The 21671-nt window shown below is 46.8% G+C and overlaps 1 protein-coding gene and 1 pseudogene across 4 annotated transcripts in view; both read left to right on the top strand.

Moving 5' to 3' along the window:
- Positions 1–20732, top strand: part of ATP11C (ATPase phospholipid transporting 11C) — an 86776-nt gene extending 66044 nt beyond the window's left edge. For 2 of the 4 annotated variants that reach the window (XM_066640224.1, XM_066640223.1), the window contains exons 25-29: positions 2774–2909; positions 4096–4161; positions 5153–5256; positions 6509–6662; positions 17446–20732. In XM_066640224.1, the coding sequence (XP_066496321.1) occupies positions 2774–2909; positions 4096–4161; positions 5153–5256; positions 6509–6662; positions 17446–17577 (592 nt within the window). In that variant the 3' untranslated portion in view covers positions 17578–20732. Of the gene's footprint in view, positions 1–2773; positions 2910–4095; positions 4162–5152; positions 5257–6508; positions 6663–12747; positions 12840–17445 lie in introns of all 4 variants that reach the window. The other 2 variants (XM_066640226.1, XM_066640225.1) reach the window with 2 other exon arrangements.
- Positions 3094–3212, top strand: LOC136663321 (5S ribosomal RNA; annotated as a pseudogene).
- Positions 20733–21671: the final 939 nt, after the last annotated feature.

The raw sequence follows: 21671 nt of genomic DNA, 5'->3' as shown, positions 1-21671 counted from the left end.
ATTCTCATATCACAGATGGGGAAGACTTGAGACCTAAAGGGAGTAGCTTGCCTAAGGTCGCCTAATGAGTTCCCAGCCACAGATGAGATTCGAACCTGGGAAGTCCGAATTTACTGCTCAGTCTCTTAGCCACGGTGGTACAGCAGATCATTTAAGTAACCTACACTAGCAAAGGGGAAAGGAAATGTTTGCTATATTGGTTTTTTGCTAGGTAATGTCTCACCCTTCCATCTTAAAAAAATGCCCAGAGTGGCCTACGACACTCTAAATGCAGTAATAGTAATTGTCTTATAAAACGATTGTAGCTGGCCAGTGAAGGAAGAAAATATTTTAAAAGTTAGGCAGCACTGTAGATGTGATGAAGTGAAACTCTTGATTTTGCGCTCAAACACCATAAAGAAACTGCTAACTGAACTTTCCAGGGTAGAAAATTTAGTCATCTGGAAAGCTGCTATTGAGAAGGTCTTCTCTGCCTTGCCCTCCAGCCGGACTGCAGATGGAGGCAGGCCTTGGCCCATCTCAGTGGATGTGCAAAGTGGTCAGGGTGTCTAGTCCTAATTTACATTCATAGGCCAGCATCCAAGGATTTGACTCTCCACAGATGGCAGGGTCCTAGTTAAATGTCCTGAAACTACAAAAAAAAAGTGCATGGAGATTAGAACAGAACCCCTATGGATACCAAGGTTCCGCCTGTATATTTTAGTTTCATGTGTAAAGGCTCTATTTTTCAAATGCCATAATCTGTGCATTATAATATTTATGCAAAAGATCCCCCCCCCCACACACACACACATCTCTGAATGAGGATGAGCAGTGCATTACTTTGAAGTGAGCCCTATGAATTTCATGGGGACTTACTCTCATGTTTGGAGTGTATAGGATTGCAGCCTAAAACATGGCGGGCCTCTACTGAATATGCAAAATTGACTTTGCAGCAGGTGACGAAGAGAGACCAGAAGGCAAGTAGGTCATGTGTTCTGGCGCAGAAGCAGGTCTGGTAGCAAGGAATCCAAGAAAATCCTACACTGTGAAGAGCACAATCTGTCCTGGCATGACCTCCGCAGACAGTTAATGAGCTCTGCCGTGTGTGGTTGTTGTTTTTTTCTACTGTTGAAGAGGGTTCCAGTCTCCTTTCCTGCTTTGGCGTTTGCCTGAATCCTGAGTGATTTCAACAGTGTCCCCAAACAGTCCAAAAATATGATTTCAGGAATAACGTGCAATTACAAATACGTTGTTTTCATTCTAGTCCTTCCTAAGTCCTCTTGGAAGCAATCTGCTTCTCTCTAGGGTCATTGGCCAATTATGCCTCTGTGTGGACTCTGTGAGTATGGGGTATGGAAGAGGCTGAGCGCTCCCCCCCATTTGATCAGGGTTCCTGTGTGGATGGTCTGTCTATGTGCCTAGGCTCTCCTGTCTCGTACATATCCCTGCGTGTGTAGTGGTTGGGGTCGCAGTCCTGCTGCCCGCTCCAGGCAGACAGCATAACGAAAGAACAATCTTTGATTCCTGATTCTTTCCCTAATCTCTGGTTCCTCGCCGCTTCCTCCACCCCTTCGAGTCGCTTCCTCCACCCCCTTGAGTTTTCTCCCAACCTGCACAAAGTTGGGGCTGTTCGGATATCAGGGTGGTCTTCGGATAGCAAGCACAGAACACCAGTTCGTTGGAACCAATCGGACACACGAGCCTTGGCCCGTTTATGGCACCCCCCCAGAGCAGGCCAGTGGAACCAGGACATCTGCTAACTGCAGTGGACTATGGCCAAGCTAATCTGTAGTTAGATCAAGAAACGGCTGATCTCCAGAATGAATATTTTTTTAGCAAAATTTAGGCAGGACAGAATCTCCGCAGGTTCTGAATCCACTGCTTTCTGTGACCTGCTGGACAGGTAACCCTATTCAATAGCTTAGCCAGAGGTTGGCGGCAGAGCAGTAAGTACTGAGCTGCCATTGCTGCCCAGAATGGGTCTGACGGCGAGTGGGAGAGTTCTCTTACAAGGCATATTGCAATGCCTGCAGTACCTACTTCGCCCCGCATCGCTACACTCCTGAACCCCATTCACTTGTGGAACGCTTCTTCAAAGGGAGAATGCAATTGTAATGAATCCTAGCCTGAGCCCAGCAGAGGGCGCTGGTGCCCAACTTTCCGGGTAGGTTTGTAGGTCAGAGCTGCGGGGAGGATATGGGAATGTGTCATAGCTGGTTGAGAACATCAGAACTGAGTGGAATGGCTTGAACATTACTCCTGATCTGCAGTGAATTCAGGCCTGTTCGGGACACATGGATGTTCTACGGACCCAGGTCCCATAAATCTAGGCTGGCCTCGGCTGCCAGACCAAAATCTATAGTCAGCCCAGGCCCAGACCCTCCCTTCACTGCAACCCTGTACATGTTTCGTTGGAAGCAAGTCTCACTGTGATCCATAGGGCTGACCCCCTCGCCCAGGTAAGCATGCATCGTGTTGCAGATTCAGTCCCTGACCTTATGCTGTCCCTATGTGCAAAACTAATACCCTGAACAGGGGGCAGGAGGCCACAATGGGGATTGTCTCCACCACTTTGCTAGGCTGCAGAAGATCTAGGAAACTTAGCACAAGTGCAGGGTGTGGCCCCCATCTCCAACTCTGGCAGGACACCGCAGCAACTTGAAGCCCCCCCCCCCTAAAAAAAACAAAACACTTTCCTGCTTGCCTTGGTGGACTTATGGCAAAACACTCCGTGTTTGCCCTGCTGCACCGGCTCATGTATGTGTTTGTGTGTCTCTCTCTCTCTTGGCAGGAATATTTCAGACAACGCCATGTTGCAATGGAAGCCTTTCTTTTACTGGACCTTCCTGGGCCTGTTTGAGGGGTCTGTGTTCTTCTTTGGGACCTACCTTCTTTTCCAAGAGGTTTCCATAGAGGACACTGGAAAGGTAAGAGCGCCCTGAAGCCAAGTCCAGGAACAGGTTGTCTCCAAGTAGCTTGTTCTGTTTGACCACCCCGGGCAAGCCTGTTCATAAATCAGGTGTTTGTAACTTGAAGTCTGTAAGTTGGGGATCTTCTGTCTTCATGGGACATTTCTTTTTTTGCTTAGCTTTTCAATAGTAGCCATGATAGGCCCACACTTCAGTTACCCTGCACATGCCTGATCTCATCTGATTTTGGAAGCTAAGCAGGGTCAGGCCTGGTTAGTACTTGGATGGGAGACCGCCTGGGAATACCGGGTGCTGTAGGCTTATACCATAGTCTTTCGAGACTGAAGGTTGCCAACCAACCATGATAGGGACCGTGGTGCAGGGGGGAAGAGTGTGTTGTTATTCTTACTGACTCCTTAAACGTGATCCCTGGATATTTTCACCCTGTGAGGCAAATAGCATCTGGGGAGGGATGTATTATAACTGAGAAAAGGAGGGGTGTACTGAAAATATCTTGTTTCCCCCCTCCCCCTGAGCAGATACTATTCAGAAATTTTTAAAACCTGCCAGGGGAGTTTCTTCATGCATCACAATTTGGTTTGTAAGTAGCTGGTGCGAACCTGTGATAAGTATATACGTATGGACTTCCCAAAAGGGACAGCTGTGGGGATCCACATTGCTCCATCCGGCTGTTTTGGTGGGTTTGGCAATTAATCACCATCAGCTCCACCAAAAGACGATCCATGTCTTGTTTGGTTTCACCTTGGTTTTGTTCCTGTTGCCTTTTAAAAATTCTTAATTTTTTAAAAACACACTTCTTACATGTCACTTTCTGTTTCAACGTATGCATTCAGATCTTGACAGACTTTGGTAAGCACCCTGTCCCATTCATTGTCATCGTTCTGACCTGAACTGTGCTGATTGCAGCAGATCACAATAAATGCCACTTGTTAGTTTTATGGTGTGTTCCAGAAAGTGGTTTCTGTTTGGGGGAAAAAACCTTTTTTTCATCACCTTTTGCAGTATCTGTTCCTGTCCACAAAGCTGTGCAGAATTGGGTCCGTGTAGCAAATCATGAATATTTTCCAACTCCATTGCAATTGTCTCCTTAGCTCTGCCCCCTGATTTCTCTACCACTTTCCAAAATGTTGTTGAGACAAATGCCTGAGATGAACTATTTCTTTTCTCTTTTTTTTAAATTCAGATGGCAGGAAACTGGACTTTTGGCACCATGATCTATACTCTCTTGGTGTTCACCGTCACCCTAAAGGTCAGAGGATCTTTCTTCTTCTTAATTAAAACCAACTTTAATTCAGTTGTTGCACAGCATAGATTTGAGTTACTGTCCTCACTAGCAACAGTTTTCTTCTGTGTGTTGAATTGCTATAGTAATTTACAGGTGAGTACAGTTGGCCCTCTGTATCTTGGACCCCCTGCGGATACTGAAACCCACAAATAATTGAATCCGCAGGTGGAGGCCTTCCCAGGCCTCAGAGCACCTCCCAGATGTGACTGAAGGACTCTTAATCTTCCAACCAGAAGGTACAATGAGACCTTCCTGATGTGAGTTGGGACTCCTGTTTGGTCAAATCCGTGGGCACGCTGAATAAGGAGGCAGAAGGGAGAGACCTGCTAGTAGGTCAGCAAGGATTTATGACACGCAGCCCTGGGACAAAAGTAGTCACAAGAAAGACTGTCCTTTCATGTGTGCTTGCTTGTCTGAGTCCTGGGGCAAAGAGTCTGTGTTCCCCATCTGTAGAGTGGGACTTCATATTTGCGGTCACATTTCATTGTCTTTTAAGCATTTGCAAGTTAGCGAAACATTTTCCGCCATGCCTGACCTTGTACTAATTACTCCCCTTTTGACCTCGGTGTTCCTTGTGTATAAAATGGGAATATTGTCTTTTGACCAAGTCTTTGTGCTGAGCTCAGCTGGCTAGTTTGAGAACTTCTAGCTGGCTAGTTTGTTCAGATTCTTGCATTCCCTTTGTGTACGTTTGTACTTGGATGTACTGTTGTCACAGCGATGACACATGACAGTGTGACTGATGAGGTGTGATGGAGAATTGTCTCCATCACCGGAGCTGCAGTTTTGCAGCTGGCTCCCCACAAGCCACTCAGGTTCTGCACCTGGACCTCCAAGTGCATTTAGTTTAACAAGGTGGACCCTGTAGTCTGGAAATTGGGCTTATCTACAGTGTGTCCGACCCCATTTACTATCCTCTTCTCAGATCTTCCTTTCTATTTCTTAAACCTCCCAGCTAGCATTAGATACTCGGTTCTGGACATGGATAAACCACTTCGTCATATGGGGCTCCTTGATCTTCTACGTGCTGTTCTCATTCTTCTGGGGAGGAATCCTTTGGTAAGTGTTCTAGCATGTGTTTGGGGCATGGACAGGATCCCACCTTTTCCTTAAATATGCCTCTCTTGGTAACACAATGTTCAGCAAAGGCATTCCTTGGCAAGATGTTAAATGCTGCACGTAGTGCCTCTTGTCATTGGAAAAAGAAGTTGCCTGGCTACTGTAGTTGTTTCTTTTTCCCCTATTAAATAACACTCCCAAACTGAGGACCTTAAAAGCTAGTCAAGGCTGCTTATGAGGGAGTGACTTGCTCTGAGTACAGTGGGACATACTTGTGAGTAGACATGCCTAGGCCATAAGGCTTTCTGAAGCCAGGATGGTGTTGTAGACAGAATCCTGGGGTAGGAGATCCAACTTCCAAGTCATGCTTGATCATGAGACTCCTTGTGTGTGACAAGGATTAGGACACCCTAATCCTTGGAAGTTCCTCTCGCACAGTAACAGAACCAGGGGACACCCACTAAAATTGAGTGTCAGGCGGGTTAGAGCAGACAAAAGAAAATATTTTTTGACCCAGCTTGTAAATTAGTCTATGGAACTACTTGCCACTGGATGTGATGATGGCTCCTGACCCAGATGCCTTGAAAAGGGGGGACTGGACAGATTTCTGGAGGAAAAGTTCATCACAGGTTACAAGCCGTGATGGGTACGTGCAACCTCCTGGTTTTAGAAATGGGCTACCTCAGAATGCCAGATGGAAGGGAGAGGCAACAGGATGCAGGTCTCTTGTTCGTGTGCTCCCTGAGGCATCTGGTGGGCCACTGTGAGTTATAGGAAGCTGGACTAGGTGGGCCTTAAGCCTGATCCTGCAGGGATCTTCTTATGTAACCCAAGTTGAAGGGTAAGTTATGGGAATAGACTGAGTGGCAGGAAGGGGCGATGCCCTTAAAACATAAGAATATAAGAAGAGCCCCACTGTATCTGGCCAAAAGCCCATCTAGTCCAGCTTCCTGTATCTCACAGTGGCCCACCAAATGCTTCAGGGGACACAATAGACAGCAGACGCAACCTGTGAAATACCCTTCCGGCACAACCCTTCCGAAACACCTTGTATGCAACGTCGCACATACAGGTGGTTGGCAATATGAAATGTAATGAATAAAGAGTTCCATATGCATCTTAATGATGCGTGAAATATTTTTAATCCTGATGGCTTTGTGTCAGTTTAAAGAAACGAGAGCCATATGGTTTGTTCAAACGTAAGGTGGGTGCATCTCTCTCTCTCTCTCTCGCCTTCTGTCATTCCATCCAGGCCATTCTTGAGACATCAGCGGATGCACCATGTGTTCGCCCAGCTGCTGACCTCCATCGCTACCTGGCTGGCTATCTTTTTCCTGGTCCTCACGGCCCTTTTCCCCGAGGTCCTTATCATAGTTTTTAGAAATACGAAAAGGAAATGCCAGCAGGTAAGACAAGAACGCACCATTATCCTAATTCAAGAGGTGATCCCCCTCTTCTGAGCGGTTTTGACTGGACCCTTTCTTTCGGGTCGACAGGCGCCGCTGCGGTTTCAGTGCGCTGTCTTTAGAACATTTGGAAAGACCTGCCCAGATCGGTGACAGAGCAGATTAGTTAGCAGGGCTGCCGCAGCCAGTGATAGCAAACCGAAGGAAAGGACACTCGCTTCTCCTCGCCAGAGATCATCGAGACATGATCTTGGGGGTGTTTCCCTGTGAATGTGGAATAGCTGCTGGACACGTCAGGCAAAGCTCAGAATAGCTGCATCCTTCTCTGCCTTCTAGCCCAGGATCCACCGTGTCTGGACAGATAAGTGAGAATTCCAGAAGGACCTTCCAGGGGGGAGCATTCTGGCCCCTTAGCTTCAGAGCCAAGCTTGATCCTCCAGAGAATTCAGCCAGTGCCCAAGTTAGGGTCGCTGCTTCTGTTGCAGGGAGACGTGCGAGGTTTATAAAAAAAAAAGAAAAGAAAGAAAGAGCAGAGGAGAAGACTGAACCCTTCACATCGCAGCCAGCTGGGCGTTTGATTCTGACTAGGGCCGAATTGCCCGGCTGCGAGGAAACTTTTAAGGAGCTTTGGGTGCACTGGAACCGTTTTTTGTAGCAGATCTCTTGAGACTGGGGCAGGTGGGGAAAGAGAACCTTTTTCTTTCTGTGCAGTGCTCTTCACGGATTGGGTCCCAGCAGTCTAGATGTCTCCCTTAATCAAATGGAACAGCCAGGAACTCTGGACATTTTGGGGAAAAATATTTTTGTGAAGAAATAAGCGGTTGCATTTCGCTTCTTCCGGATGGTCGTATTTTTTAAGGTGTGGTCTTAAAAAACATTGAAGATTGAATCCAAAAGAAGAGTTTCCTAGGTCAACTTCATTGATTCCCCCCTGCCCCACTCTGAGTTATAGAGCTGAGTCCTTTTTTTTTTTGCTCCCCAGCGTTAAGACATTTATTTGGCAGGGCAGAGGAGGGGTAGCTAAAATGGTTCTTGCCACCTGGATCATTGTTTTGTACCAATTTTTCTAACAGTTTCCCAGAGGTGCCAGCAAGGCTAGCCTGGTGGAAACGTTCAGCCCCAGTTCTTCTAACCATGGTTAAGAGATCACTTGTGAACTGTAGCTTGTGTGCTCCCTCTCCAGCACAAATTTTTCCCTCCTAGTCTGAACCATGGTTTAGCATTTGAATATGCTGATACTAACCAGGGTTCCCTTTTGTTAACAGGGATTGAAGGGTGGTTTGCAAATTCTGATTATGAGGCAGTCCTGGCTAGTATTAACCACGATTAGTGCTGGTGCAGGCATGATGGTAAACCATAAGTCCACAAAGGGAGGAATAATTCATGCAAGAGAGCATGAATAGAGAGAGCATGCAGTCAGTCTCTTCAACCATGGTTAAGAGTTCTGGAAGCATTACATCTGCACCAGTCCAATGTATAGGCTGTGTTTAGAGGATCCTCTAAGCCTTTGTTGGAGACTGGATGAACATTCTGCTTGCATGCTTTTCACTACTGTTCAGGGCTTAATTCATCACTTCCTTTTTCACCTGATCTGTAACTCTGGTTTGAAGGGATTATTCAAACCCTGGTTTGACAGACGTAACAACAAGTCAGGACTTGGTTATAATGGAAATAAACAAATTGAGCCCTATTATGTGAGGGGAGAGGGAGGTGTCTGTGGGGACAATTGTCCAAACCTTGCTTTTTTTTTTTTTTTTAGTATGGTCTGAATGCACTCATAATGCTTGCATTTTAATTGGCTCCAAGTCATTTTAGGGTCACAGTCCACAAGCCGTTTTAGGGACACAGAACACTCTTTATGTGTCTTTTGAAAGTGTTGGGGCTGGCAATGTTTAACAGGGATTGGATATGCTTAAAATAAGATTTGAGGGACTGTTTGTTTTTTAAAATGTGAGTGTACATTATTTGGTTTGTAGTCTTTACAGTAAAGTCTGCACACATTTAATATATTGAAGAGTTATCTTTGCTAGCCAATAAAGAGTTTGTAGGATAAAGAATAAATTTAGGAGACTATGGATAGATTGGTCACTATGCTGTGTTCGCTGTGAAGTGAAGAGACTGAGCCGTGGACCAGGAAATTCCATGTTTGGTTCTGACTTCCTACAATGAACTCACGTTGTCTTGGGCAAGTGGTAGCCCCTTGCCCTCGGTATCCACATCTGTTGTATGGGAGCAATAAGGCCTCTCTTAAAGGGCTATTGCCATGATGATTGAGCTGTTAGGAAGCACAGACAGACCTGGAACACTTTACAAAAACTGCTGTGTTGGCATACTTCAGTGGAAACGATGAGATTCCCCTTGCGTTTTTTTGGTGTACGCACACTCGGAGTAACCTGTGAGTCAGCCTGCGTGTATAAACAGGTGGGCAGTTCTGATCTCTCCATGCCGTAATTCCACCTGCCAATGTCTGCTGTTTGAGCAGGCAAGGTCAACCAGGGATGTGAGCCTCCCCAACAGAGCCTTTCGTAAAGCACTGCTGCCGTGTGAGCTGCCCAAGCGCTCACAGCCCACACGCTCTGCCTTCTCTCTCCCTCACGCTCTGCATGTGGGTTGTGGGTGCTGGGGTGCCTCACACAGCAGTAGCGCTTCTCAAAGCACTACTCCGGTAGTGAGGCTGTGCCTCACCTGCCTTCCCACCCACTGCACGTCCCTGAGGTCAACTCTTTTCAACTCTGTCCTCTCCGGAACCAGTCAAAAGGTGCCAGCTTACAGAACTCCCCGATGCGTCATTCACAGTGAGCTGTAATGAAAATCATAAAATTTGGTTGCACGTTTTTCTCTTATAAAGTGAGCCAGGGCAGGGGAAAAAAGCCAAACAAACATTTTACGTTTTCTGTACCTGGAAGATAAAAGGGTGTGGTGCATGTTGTATGTTGAGGTGCAGCAGTAACAAAGGGGCACATTCAAATGTACCTTGTAGGTACACATACAAATGTACTACAAGGGTGCTTGTGGGTCTCTGTTCTCCCTTTGCAGGGAGTCCAGAGTCCACCTCTGCATGCTTTTGACAGGTGCGCTCACCAGCAATTTGACTACTGGCTCAGTCACTTGTCTTGCATTCCCCCTCCCCCATTTTTAAAGCACACAGGTGCTGGCTTAACATAACCTGTTGTATGATTTTTAGTTCCAGTTCATTTTTGAAGGTTAATAAAGCTGCTCAGGCAGGGTGGTAGAGATCACCAGTGCTGTGCACGGCCAGGTTCTGCTGCCAACATGAGACAGTGGTGTCACTATGGGGGTTGCAGACCACACTGGGTGACACCAAAATGTCTGTGTTGTAACAGTGCAGTGAGAGCCCAGCAATACCAACACTCTGCCGAGATCTCGCAAGATCTCAGCCCACACGAGATGGCGGCACCCAAGGGAACCTGGAAATGAAGACCATGCCAGCCAAGAAACTGGGGCAGGGAGGCCAGGACTAGTGCAACTTGGGCCGATCAAGGCCAAGTTTAATTGCCTGTGGAGCCCCCGTGAGTTACCACCTGGAGCCCCCATGAGTTACCGACCTCAACCCTGTTGACACTACTACTTCCCCCTAAAATGTGTTTGCAAATTGTTTTCTGGAGCCACCAGGAAATGGTTGACAGAAGAGAAGGTTTTAAAGGAAAGCTTTACCAGGAAAGAACTGAAAATAAAATCCCCACAACTGCATACAGATTTATTTGTGTTTCCAGTATAAGTGTCCAGTTCTGGGGTGCTACGTCTCAGAAGTGATATTGTAGGGCTGGAAAAGGGTAAGCAAGACTATTCCGAACTTGGAACACCCTTTACTACAAGGAAAGACTAACGTGTTGGGGAGGGGGTGGCCACTTCGGAAAAGACTTTCGGGAAGATAGGGTGTGGTATAGTACAGTAGGGAGATGGGGTATGGTATAGAACAGGGGTGTCCAAAGTTTTTGGCAGGAGGGCCACATAATCTCTCTGACAGTGTGTCAGAAGCCAGGGAAAGAAAGAATTAATTTACATTTAAAATTTGAATAAATTTACATAAGTTTACATAAATGAATATATTAAAGATGAACTTATATGAATGAATGAAGGTCTTGAAATAGCTCAAGCCCTATAAAAGGCCTTGCACAAAGCAAGGCTGGCCTTTCCTTTGTTGCCACTACTGCATCACAGACGTGAAACAGCAAGCAGTGGAGGAAGCCCTCATCCCACAGCTCATGCAAAGAAGTCAAACAGTTGCCTTCACGCTGAGAGCAGTTGTGTCGGGCCAGTGCGGGCTGCAACAAATCTCTGGAGGGCCAGAGGCTCATTGGAGACTGGGGGCTCCCTGAGGGCCGCATTGAGAGGCCTCGAGGGCCACATGTGGCCCCGGGGCCGGGGTTTGGGCACCCCTGGTATAGAACCTCCTTATCAGCAATTTCAATATCCATGGGTGCTGAGCCCGCAACTGGAGTATCTCTCAGGACCTCCTGGATATGACCAGAAGGCATTTTCAGTCATGTGCAGGAGGTTTGGTGAGGCCCGTCCTGCCAATTTCATTTTCCTCTGAGATCAGTATTTGCAAGGGGTCCTGGAACAGATCCCCTGGAGATACCAAGGGTATTTATAAAATCCTGAGTGGAATGGAGAAGGGGACAAGTTGTTCTCCCTCTCTCATGATACTGGAACTTGGGCTCACCCAGGGAACCCAATTGGTTGGAGGTTTGGAGCAGACAAAAGGAAGACCTTTTCCCCCAGAGTGTGCTCAACGGATGGGACCTGCTGCCCCAAGTTTCACGTAGCCAGATTCGGAATGGGATGAAGCAGATGCATGCGAGAGGAGAGGCCTATCGACAGCTCTTAGCCACAAGGATCGTATGAAGTCTCCATGGGTAGAGTAGCCTACCTGCAAGGCCAAAGGACAAGAGGGAACGGTTGCCTTCAAGCCCTGGCTGTCCGCTGTCAGGAGTGGGATGTCTGTCAGGGCCATTGTCCCTTTTCATGGGATGCTAAGCAATGCAGGGGATGGACAGAGTGGATAGGGAGATGCTCTTTACACTCTCACATAACACCAGAACCAGGGGACATCCACTAAAATTGAGTGTTGGGCAGGTTAGGACAGACAAAAGAAAATATTTCTTTACTCAGCGTGTGGTCGGTCTGTGGAACTCCTTGCCACAGGATCTGGTGATGGCGTCTGGCCTAGACGCCTTTAAAAGGGGATTGGACAAGTTTCTGGAGGAAAAATCCATTATGGGGTACAAGCCATGATGTGTATGTGCAACTTCCTGATTTTAGAAATGGGCTATGTCAGAATGCCAGATGCAAGGGAGGGCACCAGGATGCAGGTCTCTTGTTATCTTGGGTGCTCCCTGGGGCATTTGGTGGGCCACTGTGAGATGCAGGAAGCTGGACTAGATGGGCCTTTGGCCTGATCCAGTGGGGCTGTTCTTATGTTCTTAACTACAATTCCCAGGAAGCCTTGCAGGTCTCTTGTTATCTGGTGTGCTCCCTGGGGCATTTGGTGGGCCACTGTGAGATCCAGGAAGCTGGACTAGATGGGCCTATGGCCTGCTCCAGTGGGGCTGTTCTTATGTTCTTAACTACAATTCCCAGGAAGCCTTGCAGGTCTCTTGTTATCTGGTGTGCTCCCTGGGGCATTTGGTGGGCCGCTGTGAGATCCAGGAAGCTGGACTAGATGGGCCTGTGGCCTGATCCAGTGGGGCTGTTCTTATGATGCCACCGGAGTTGTCTTTTTTTAAAAAAAAACATTCCCATATTTTGTCCCACTTTTAAAATAAACTGTAGGGTTTTAGTTGTCGCTGTACCGCTACACACAGGCACCTGCTCGCCCCAAGTGCCCCCCTCTGAAAACGGTTCTGCTCCCCTCTCTCGACTCCACACTGCTCCTTTCTCAGTCTTTTCTGCCTGCTCTGCTTTTTTCTTTATTGCTATCAGTGTTTCAGAGGGAGAATGTCTTGGAAGGGGGAGGGGGCTGTTCGCACTTCGCTCCGCTCTCCTCCAGGCCTCCCTCCCTTCCTCTCTGGCTTCCTTTCTCTCTCTGCAATTTTCCCTTTTCTTTTGTGTCATTGTGAAGCAGGTAACGAGGCGCCTGCCTTCCTCGGGGACGTCCACTATCTTCATGCTCTCTCAAACCTCCAGCAATCACAGCTTCTCTGAATGAATAAGGTGATTTCTTTTTTTATTTCTTCTTAATCAGAAGCCGTTGGGTGCTTGGCTGCCTTTCCTTTCTCTTGTGGTGCATAACCTCTTGATAACACGCCCCTCTTTTCTCCTTCCCCCAAGCATAGCGGCTTGTGCGCTTGTGATATTTTCAAGGGTCTTTAATTGCCTTTTCCTTTCGTGCTGTTTTTCCAAACCACTAATCTAAAGCCCTCAAAGCTGGTTGGCCTATCTCGTGGCGGCAAATCCCCTAAATGAACATTTCCGTCTGACCTGAATCTTGCCAGGCTCCCTGCAAGTAGAAAGTTAATACCACAAGGAGTGGAGTGGGCTAGAACCTTCTTCTTTGGCATGCGTCTATTATGATGTCGTGTCTTGATTGCAAGCAATTTTCTTTGCATTCAGAAATGATATCTCCTGCAGCTGCCGGGGATGCAGTTTGAAGTGATACAGTCTGCAGTGGTACGGTCCATTCTGTCACTGAAAGGCCCTTCCACCTCATTCTGAGGCCTGTGTGGACCAGACCCCCACTTCTGTAAATCAGTGTTTTGAGTAGTCACTTGATGAGAAGTCTACTGATCGGCAATGGTGCAATAATCTAAATCTAACACAGCCCCCTACATAAGGAATTGGCCTTCAGCAAGCAAAAATGGTAAGTTGTGGTCCCAAGACTACTGGCCGCACCAGGGACGATGTCATCCATGTTTTTGGTGTCTGTTCATGTTCAGTGCAGGGATTCCAACCTGTCTTTAGCTGTCGTAGAGCAGAAGGCAATAGGCTCTCTGGAGGTAGCTTGAACCAATACCGCAGTGTCTGCTTTGTTCATCCTTTTCCATAATTGAAAAGCATAGCTATACTACCAGGTCAGTGAAATGCATAGTAACACCCACTAATAATTATTAATCTGGGTTTGTGTTAAGAATGACCTCCTTCAGAAAGAACAGTTGCTGGGGGTGGGGGAGAGAGAATTGCAAGTCTATTACACACTGGTTTGTTTTTTCAACAACTTTATTCCATGTGATGCAAGCATTTCATTTTGGATGGATTTTACTTTGCAAATCAGGGCCAACCATCTCCAGGTTAAGTATCCCAGCAGGCTATCTACACCCTGCCTAGCAGTTCTACACAACATTGGTGCATAGAGCACAAACTGTATGTTAATACTATGTCCAGCACACATACCGCAAAGTGAGTAGAGTTTGTTGCTGGAGGTGGGTGGGGGAGTGTGTGCAAAGAGATTAACCTGGATGCAGGGCATCTAACCCGTGTTGGGTGGAAGGCGGATCGATTTGCAGGAGTTCTGCAAAGACATCCAACTCCCAGGTCTTTCCAAATCCCAATAGTTTTAACGATTAGCAACATCATCCTCCCTTCAAAGTTAGGCCTCTGAAACGATAACTTGGGGAGAAGCCAGGGATGGTGTTTTTTTTGTGCGAAACAGCAGTCAGCTCAGTTCTGGTACCCAAAACACCATCTGCTCAAAAGCACCCTGTTCATTCATTCAAAACATATGTCCAGCTCCTGGCCCCTATTTTGCACTGGTGACAGGAGACCCTGCAAGGCTGATGGCTGCTCCTTCTCAAGCCAAGAGGAAACTCACTTATCAATCATCTACCCATCTCACGGAAGGTTTCTTGTGCATTTTGTGTTGTGTCTGTAGCTGCTGCTGGTGTGACCTTGCTACATTCCGGCCTGGCATGAGTGGCTACATACTTTTCATGTATTTTTTTTTTCATGCTTGTGTTTTGCCTCACCATCTTGCAGAGAAAAGCGAGACACTCTCAGATGGCCTCCGAGTCAGTGCGGTCCAGACCGTCGGTTAAACCTCTCCTTTTGAGAACATTCTCAGATGAATCTAATGTATTGTAACAGGTATCCAGTTTGCAAGAATTAGGGGCTTGGAAGGCCCAGATTAACCCAAGTGATCCCTGAAATCAGTTAAAATGTGGGGCTCTTGCAATCCCAGCTCTTTGTGGAGGAAATTATGCTTGCTGAGCATTACAGGTACAATGCCTGCCCCTTCATTGGCTTGTGTGTGTGTTTTCCAGGAGGGCTGTCTACAGAAAAAGCCATGTGTTCAGCGCTCCTCTGTGTGTGTGCGTGCATGTGTTTTTTTTTCCACCTGGACTGTTGCACAAATTGGGCCTTCTACAGGGTCCAAGCTTTAAATGAAATAAGAGCTTTGGAACCGTCTTGGTCAAGGATGAAAGATGCTGGAATATGGATGGGCGTTTTTTGCCACAATATTCTCCATTCTCTGAAACGTTGTAATTGGAATTAATAATGCATAAAAAAAAGGATGCATGGAAGTTGCTGATTTTGCCTGGAACAAGAATCTTCCATATTTCTGGTTTTATTTCCTTCGATTCAAAGCTTTTTCTTAGAACATTCAAAGTGGCTTGCCTGCGATTCATAGATGCCTGGGAAGCTTCCCCCTTGCGGAAGAGCTGCAGCTTAGTGGCACACATGCTTTGGATGTAGACGGTTCCCTCTGAAAGCCTTGGCACCTCTGATGAAAACTGATCCCAGCACTGAGCCAGTGTCCTTCCCAGTAGATGAATGCCAAGCTAGATTAGGCAGCTTCATACATTCAGAAAGGGTGTGGGGTGTGGGTGTGTGGATCCTCTGCAGATACCAAGGACCTACTGTATAGTATCTTGGTCAGGGGCTAGTTATATAGAAGCAACACTTTGTGGATGGGGTGCAGCTGTGTGGTCAAGCCCCTTCACCCCATCCCAAAATTGTGGGCTTCCCAAATTCCTACAGCATCTGACTTAACAGTCCCTCCTGTATTCTTCTCTTGGCAGCTTTGAGGCCCTACCACTCTAGCTGCTAGTCTAGTGTAATCTTTATGAGGAACAGACAACTTATAGGAATGCGTTTAAGGTGGCCCGCCCCTACGATCACAGGCTCATAGGCTTTTTGTTTCAGCGGATGCTACGGTTCGGTTCCTTGGCACACGTTGGGTTTCCATTTGCCCTCCCCATTACTCGCCCTACAATATCAGTGCTGAATTGAGAGTCATCACTGTACAAACGTACTGGGCAAAACATGGGTGGATTGGCCACTGCGCTGCTATCGGTTAGGGGTACAAATGGGGTAGAGCCAACTGCTTGAACCCTCCCACTCCCCTCCAGTCCAGTTGATCTTTTTGCAGGAGAGGAGAGGGCAGCCTGGCCCAGAACAAAACTGTTTCCTAGCCTTGGCATTGAGTTGATTCTGAAGAGGGAGTTTTTTTAAAAAAAAAAAATCTGCAATAAGCACAGTCTTCCAAGGGCTGCCGTCTTGCATGCCTTCTCGTCCCTTTGAATTGGGTCCTATTGATGGCTCTAGAAGGGGACATTTCAATATGAAATCAGCTCCTATTTTGACACACACACCCCCGCCGGCATTGTGGCATTGCACCTGTGAGGCGTTGGTGATCTGATTCTCAATCTGTCTTCTCCTATTGCATGTTCATCTGCCTGAACTGAACATGCAAGATCTCAGTGAACTGAATTGAAATGAGGTGGTTTGATCCCCCCCCCCCCGTTACTCTCTTGTAACATTCAGGGCATTTGCATGTGTGTTCATGCTTCGCGTGGACACACTGCCTATGCCCATTGTGCCATTTCTCAGATGATGCACAATGCCTTCCCTAGGTGGTTTGATTCTAAACTCCTGTTAATGACTACTCTACATGCAAGCAAGAGAAAAGAATGCCACACCCGTTCTATTCCAGGCCCCCCACCTTCAAGCCTTGTGCTATACTGCCTGATTTTAGAAATGGGCTATGTCAGAATGCCAGATGCAAGGGAGGGCACCAGGATGCAGGTCTCTTGTTATGTGGTGTGCTCCCTGGGGCATTTGGTGGGCCGCTGTGAGATACAGGAAGCTGGACTAGATGGGCCTATGGCCTGATCCAGTGGGGCTGTTCTTATGTTCTTAACTACAATTCCCAGGAGGCCTTGCAGGTCTCTTGTTATCTGGTGTGCTCCCTGGGGCATTTGGTGGGCCGCTGTGAGATACAGGAAGCTGGACTAGATGGGCCTATGCCCTGATCCAGTGGGGCTGTTCTTATGTTCTTATGCCTATAGGATGAGTCAGCCCCATGGACATAACTGCCAAATTGGTTGGGTGGACTGATTTGGGAGAGTGCTGAAGGGTTGCTTGATGTTTGTGGCGGGGAGGACAGTTAGAGGAAGGGCTTTCAGTGCCTGCCCTCTGTGCCTCTTAGCAATGCCCCAACTCCAACAACCGGACACACAACAAGCTCTACCTACACTGAGAAGTTGTGCCTCTGACCAGGTGGATGTAGCCCTCTGGCAGTGTTGACTCCATGCAAGGCATTAAGTAGATCTCCCTGTTGTCACAAAAGGCATTCTTTAGGTTAGCGCCCATCAAGAGAGCCTGATGAATTTATGTCTCTGCTTAACAGTGAACTTGGGTTTGGCATTTTTTGTCTCTTACAAATCCTTTTGTTTATTTTCCTCCCAGCAAATCCTAATCCTTGATTTCTGACACGCCGGGATGGTGCTTCTGTATTTCATCTCTCTTTAGTTTTCTCATTGGAAGAACATAACAAATTTTTCTCTTCCCCCCCCACCCCCTTCCCTTTATGTTTCTTGTATAGCCTGTCTTTTCGGAGCCCGTGTTGGTGTCCTACAAACGGCGGGAGAATGGCTATACCTCCGAATTGAAGGCAGGGGGCACCATTGCCCAGTTTGCAGACCAATGTCATCTCAGGTTTCTTCAAAGATTATAACCCCAGCACTCGTGAACAGCTCTCTCCAAGAAGAAACAGGTATTGGAAGGAATCATGCCAAGCAAAAGGAACCCAAGATCTTTTTGCTCTGTGTTTTAGATATGATGATGATGACTTCACATACAACATGGGACATTTTTGCTTTCAAATTTTGTTTGAAAACAGTCAAAAGATGGGGAAAGAGTCTCTCTCTCTCTTTAATGCAAGTTTGAGAAAATAAACTTGCTCTTCTAATAGAGAAAACCATGAAAGATCTTGGGAGAATGAAAAGAGGATGTGCCGTCAGTTCTGCCATGATCCATGTTCATCTGAGGAAGGTCAGGAGCTGCTAATGGGGTGACATTATTTTCTTTTTCCTGACCAAAGAAAAGGCACAAGTGTTTGTCCTGCAAGGCTCCCGCCTGACTTCTCTTGGACAGCACTTAGGAAGTCTCATCAACCACGGCCCCTTCGGTTGGCATGACTTTTTTGTTTGCTGTTTATCTCCCATGACCCCCTGACCTTAAACAAGAATGTCACATTGCCCTTTGGCAGGCATGATCTGAACGGTTAAAAAATCCCTTTATTCCCACTTCAGTCCCTCCGCCCTTGATTTATCAGGAATACTTAGGAAAAAAGAAACTGATGTGCTCTCTCCTATGGCACCCCTTACATTACAAACACTAAGGCTGCCGCAGTTCTTTTTGTCAAGCATGGCTTGGGGTGGCAAACGTATAAAGGCTGACCAGGTTGCGCAAAATTACCACATCTGGCAACATTTCTTTTGGCAGTTTGCTTCTCTGCCTTCCGAAAGCATGCTGCACAGTCCCGACAAATGCGGATATCCTTTTTGGAAGGGTCGGCTCTCATCAGTGTGGCCACATGACAGTATTGCTGCTGCGTTTTTCAGACCTGGAGTAGTGCGCAAGATGTTTGCTCCACTCAGGTGTGGCACATCTTAACGGCTGATTCACACAGTGAAATTGGGAGATGTATCCATGAAATCTTTCTTGAAAGACCCCCGCCCCCCAACAATATTGTCTGCTTGAGCAACACACAAACAACTGCACGTTGTCAACCGTGTACCTTGATGGGACACGTTTTTCGCTGTATAATGGTCACATTACTGAGGCAGTGCCATTGACCTCCATGTCCGTACGATGGCTTGGAGGCAGTGCTGTGTACTGAAAGTACACTTGAATAGGTTATGTGTGATGCCACAATCTCAGAATTGTCTAAGGTTTCCAGAAAGGGCTGTTCAACGGCTAAAGATTGTGCACAACCAGGTACATTATGCACTTCCAGTTCACCTGTGGCTTCTATGTGGGCCAAACCTGAGGTCATTCAGATGATGCCACAGTGGTTGGGGGAGGGGGGGAGATTGCATGAACAGTTACAGCACATCTGTAGCAGTTGGGAGAGGGGAGATGGTGTCAAACCAGCTCTTGAAACTCTTGCATGTTTCACTAAGGGGCGGGCAGAAGATTCCTCAGTCACATATTACTCCTTTCCTGATGCCCTTTTTTTCCCTTCCAAAAATGGGGCCAGTAGATCCAACCATCTCACTTACCTGCAGCTGTACAAAGTGTGCATCCGAGGCTCAAATAGCACCACAAGATTGCAGCCATCCTGTGTGTTTCCGCCATGTGTGCACAGGTAACCTCTCCTTAAAGAAACACAGGATGTGACATCACATCGGGCCGTGACCTCATCGTATTCAGCTTTTCCCTGCCTCCATTCATTGGCTATTGCTTGCAGTGGGCCAGGCCATACCAAAGGAGGCTATGTCCCACACAGGGTTCTTTTGCTAGATGTTTCTGGGAAGATGTGATACAGACCTGGTGGCACAGGTCTGTATCCCTGCAACTTCTGACTTAAGTCTCAGAAGATGCCCAGTAAATGCTTGCCTCTGTGCAAGGAAGCAGCAATGTATCAACTGAAAGCATGCTTGAGTAGGTTATGTGTGAGGTCACAATTGCCAGGTATTCCATTGTTTCCGGAAAAGCCATTCAGCAGCTGGAGATGGTGCACAACTGAGTACATTGCTGTGACTATATAGAGTGCTTTGCGCAGGCGGTTCCATCTAAGTGTCGATATGTTTACATGATTTTTCCAAACACGGGCATTTTGAAATGTTCAATTTCAGCGTCCTTCACACACAGCCTTTGGCCAAATGTCTATTATGAGGTTTCCATCCTCACCTGTCAATATTTTTGACTGGAGTTTGTGTTTGTGGTTTTATATGAGGGTTCTCTGTTTTGTTTGGGAGCAAAGACCCCCCACGCATCCTGCATTTAGTAGGAGTAGAACATGCAACTTTTTAAAGTTTCTTCTAGACACCCCTGTGCTGTAAATATTTCTGCCCATCCACCCCTTTTGGAATCATGTCCTTCCTTTTCACCTCTACGGCGTTAGTGATGGGTGTGGGGTGGGGGGAGAAACATTACTTAACCTACACAAATGTACTTGTAGTTGTGATGAGACACAAAAGCTTGGAGGAGGGGGACAAGAGAACTGTTGAGAGCACAGGTGGGACTGTTGGGCTTTGGGGTACTTTTTCACCACATCAGCCTGTGATGATTTCTTTGGCCTGTGGAGAGGGTATTCAAAATGGCAAGCAAAACAAGAAGACTAGGTGTTGGGCAGAAGAATTGTAACCTATCCTTTGCCTTGACATGCTAGCTTTCTGCATGCAGGACATCTCTTATGAATTGGGAATGGTGCAGCCCAGGATCAACTTGATCTGCTCTTGATCTTGGCTAACTCTTGCTGCATTTTCATCTAGTTTCCCCAAATAATGCATTTTTTTTGCCTGTGGTTTCTGCATATGTGCCACACCAGTCCAAAGAGACTTGTCAAATATTGTAAAATCTGATTTAATCAGCAGTGGCACTTTTGAAAAATAAGTTTTGTAAATAGGGAGAAGCGGAGGAGATGAGTGTAATTTATATACAGATTTTAAGACACATTTTTCAGCTTCTTGCAAAATAAAATGATGGGACTGCGATCTTAATTTTTATCACTTCAACAGCAATTTTATACATTTTTGTGTTGCTTTATATAATGACAATGGAATGTGAATGTCAACTTTTATGAATGCAACTTGCCCTTTTTCATTATGAAAAGGAATCCTTTTTGTTTGGAATAATCAATAAACTTTGGTATGTTCTGATTAATCATTTTGCCTAATCAGTCTTCATGACCGGCATCAACCCTTGTTTACGTTGTCTTTTAAAGTCTGAAAAGAGAGGCTGTAAAATTGCTATGGCACCTTCACAATCATGTGGCTAATTCAGGTGAACAGACTTGTCAATAATGGACTTTTTTTTTTTTTTGCGTCCAACAATGCATATTGTAGAGCTGGGAAGTGTACCAAATGGTTATAGTGATGCTCCTTCCCTATGAGGAAAGGCTGATGCTTTGGGGGCTCACCAGAGCCCATGAGAGGGGGGGTGCAGGGGATACATTGTGCCTGGGGTCAAAAAGGGGGCCTGGGACCCAAAGGAGAGAGCTGGAAATTTCCTAGAATATAAAAAAAATAGAGAGCTCTACAAAGTTCGGGTGAAATGTCAGGATAAGTGACCTGGGGGCAGGGCTAAGCAGGGAGGTGGCCAAGTTTGCAGATGACACCAAACTTCTCCGAGTGGTGAAGATCAGAAGAGATTGTGAAGACTTCCAGAAGGATCTCTCCAGACTGGGCAGCAAAATGGCAAACACGGTTCAATGTAAGTAAGCATAAAGGCATTCACATTGGGACAAAGTGGAGGGAGAAAGTGGACAGAGGGGTTTTGTCTCTTGGGGTCATCCTTTGAAACAGGTGAGGGCATGCAGAGCAGAATGAACTTGGGGAACTCACCGCCACAAGACAAGGTGATGACTGACGCGGGTGGCTTCAAAGGGACATTGGATATCTTTAGCTGTGACAAGGGCTACATGTCGCTGTCAGTGTCAGAGGGGGCGTGCCAAAAAACACTGGGCAAGCAGCAGGGGAAGAGAAGCTACTGCCTTCAAGTCATGACTGCTGCTTACTGCTGGGAGGCAAGAGTGCCACAGTTGATGGTTGCTTAGTCTGAACGAAGGTGGAGCTGGTCAGACTGGGTGCCTCTGCCTTAGTT

Source organism: Tiliqua scincoides, chromosome 12 (genome assembly GCF_035046505.1).
Source record: "Tiliqua scincoides isolate rTilSci1 chromosome 12, rTilSci1.hap2, whole genome shotgun sequence".
In the NCBI taxonomy this organism is placed as follows: domain Eukaryota; kingdom Metazoa; phylum Chordata; class Lepidosauria; order Squamata; family Scincidae; genus Tiliqua; species Tiliqua scincoides.
Note: the sequence above shows the minus strand (reverse complement) of the source record. Positions and strands in the feature narration are given on the sequence as shown.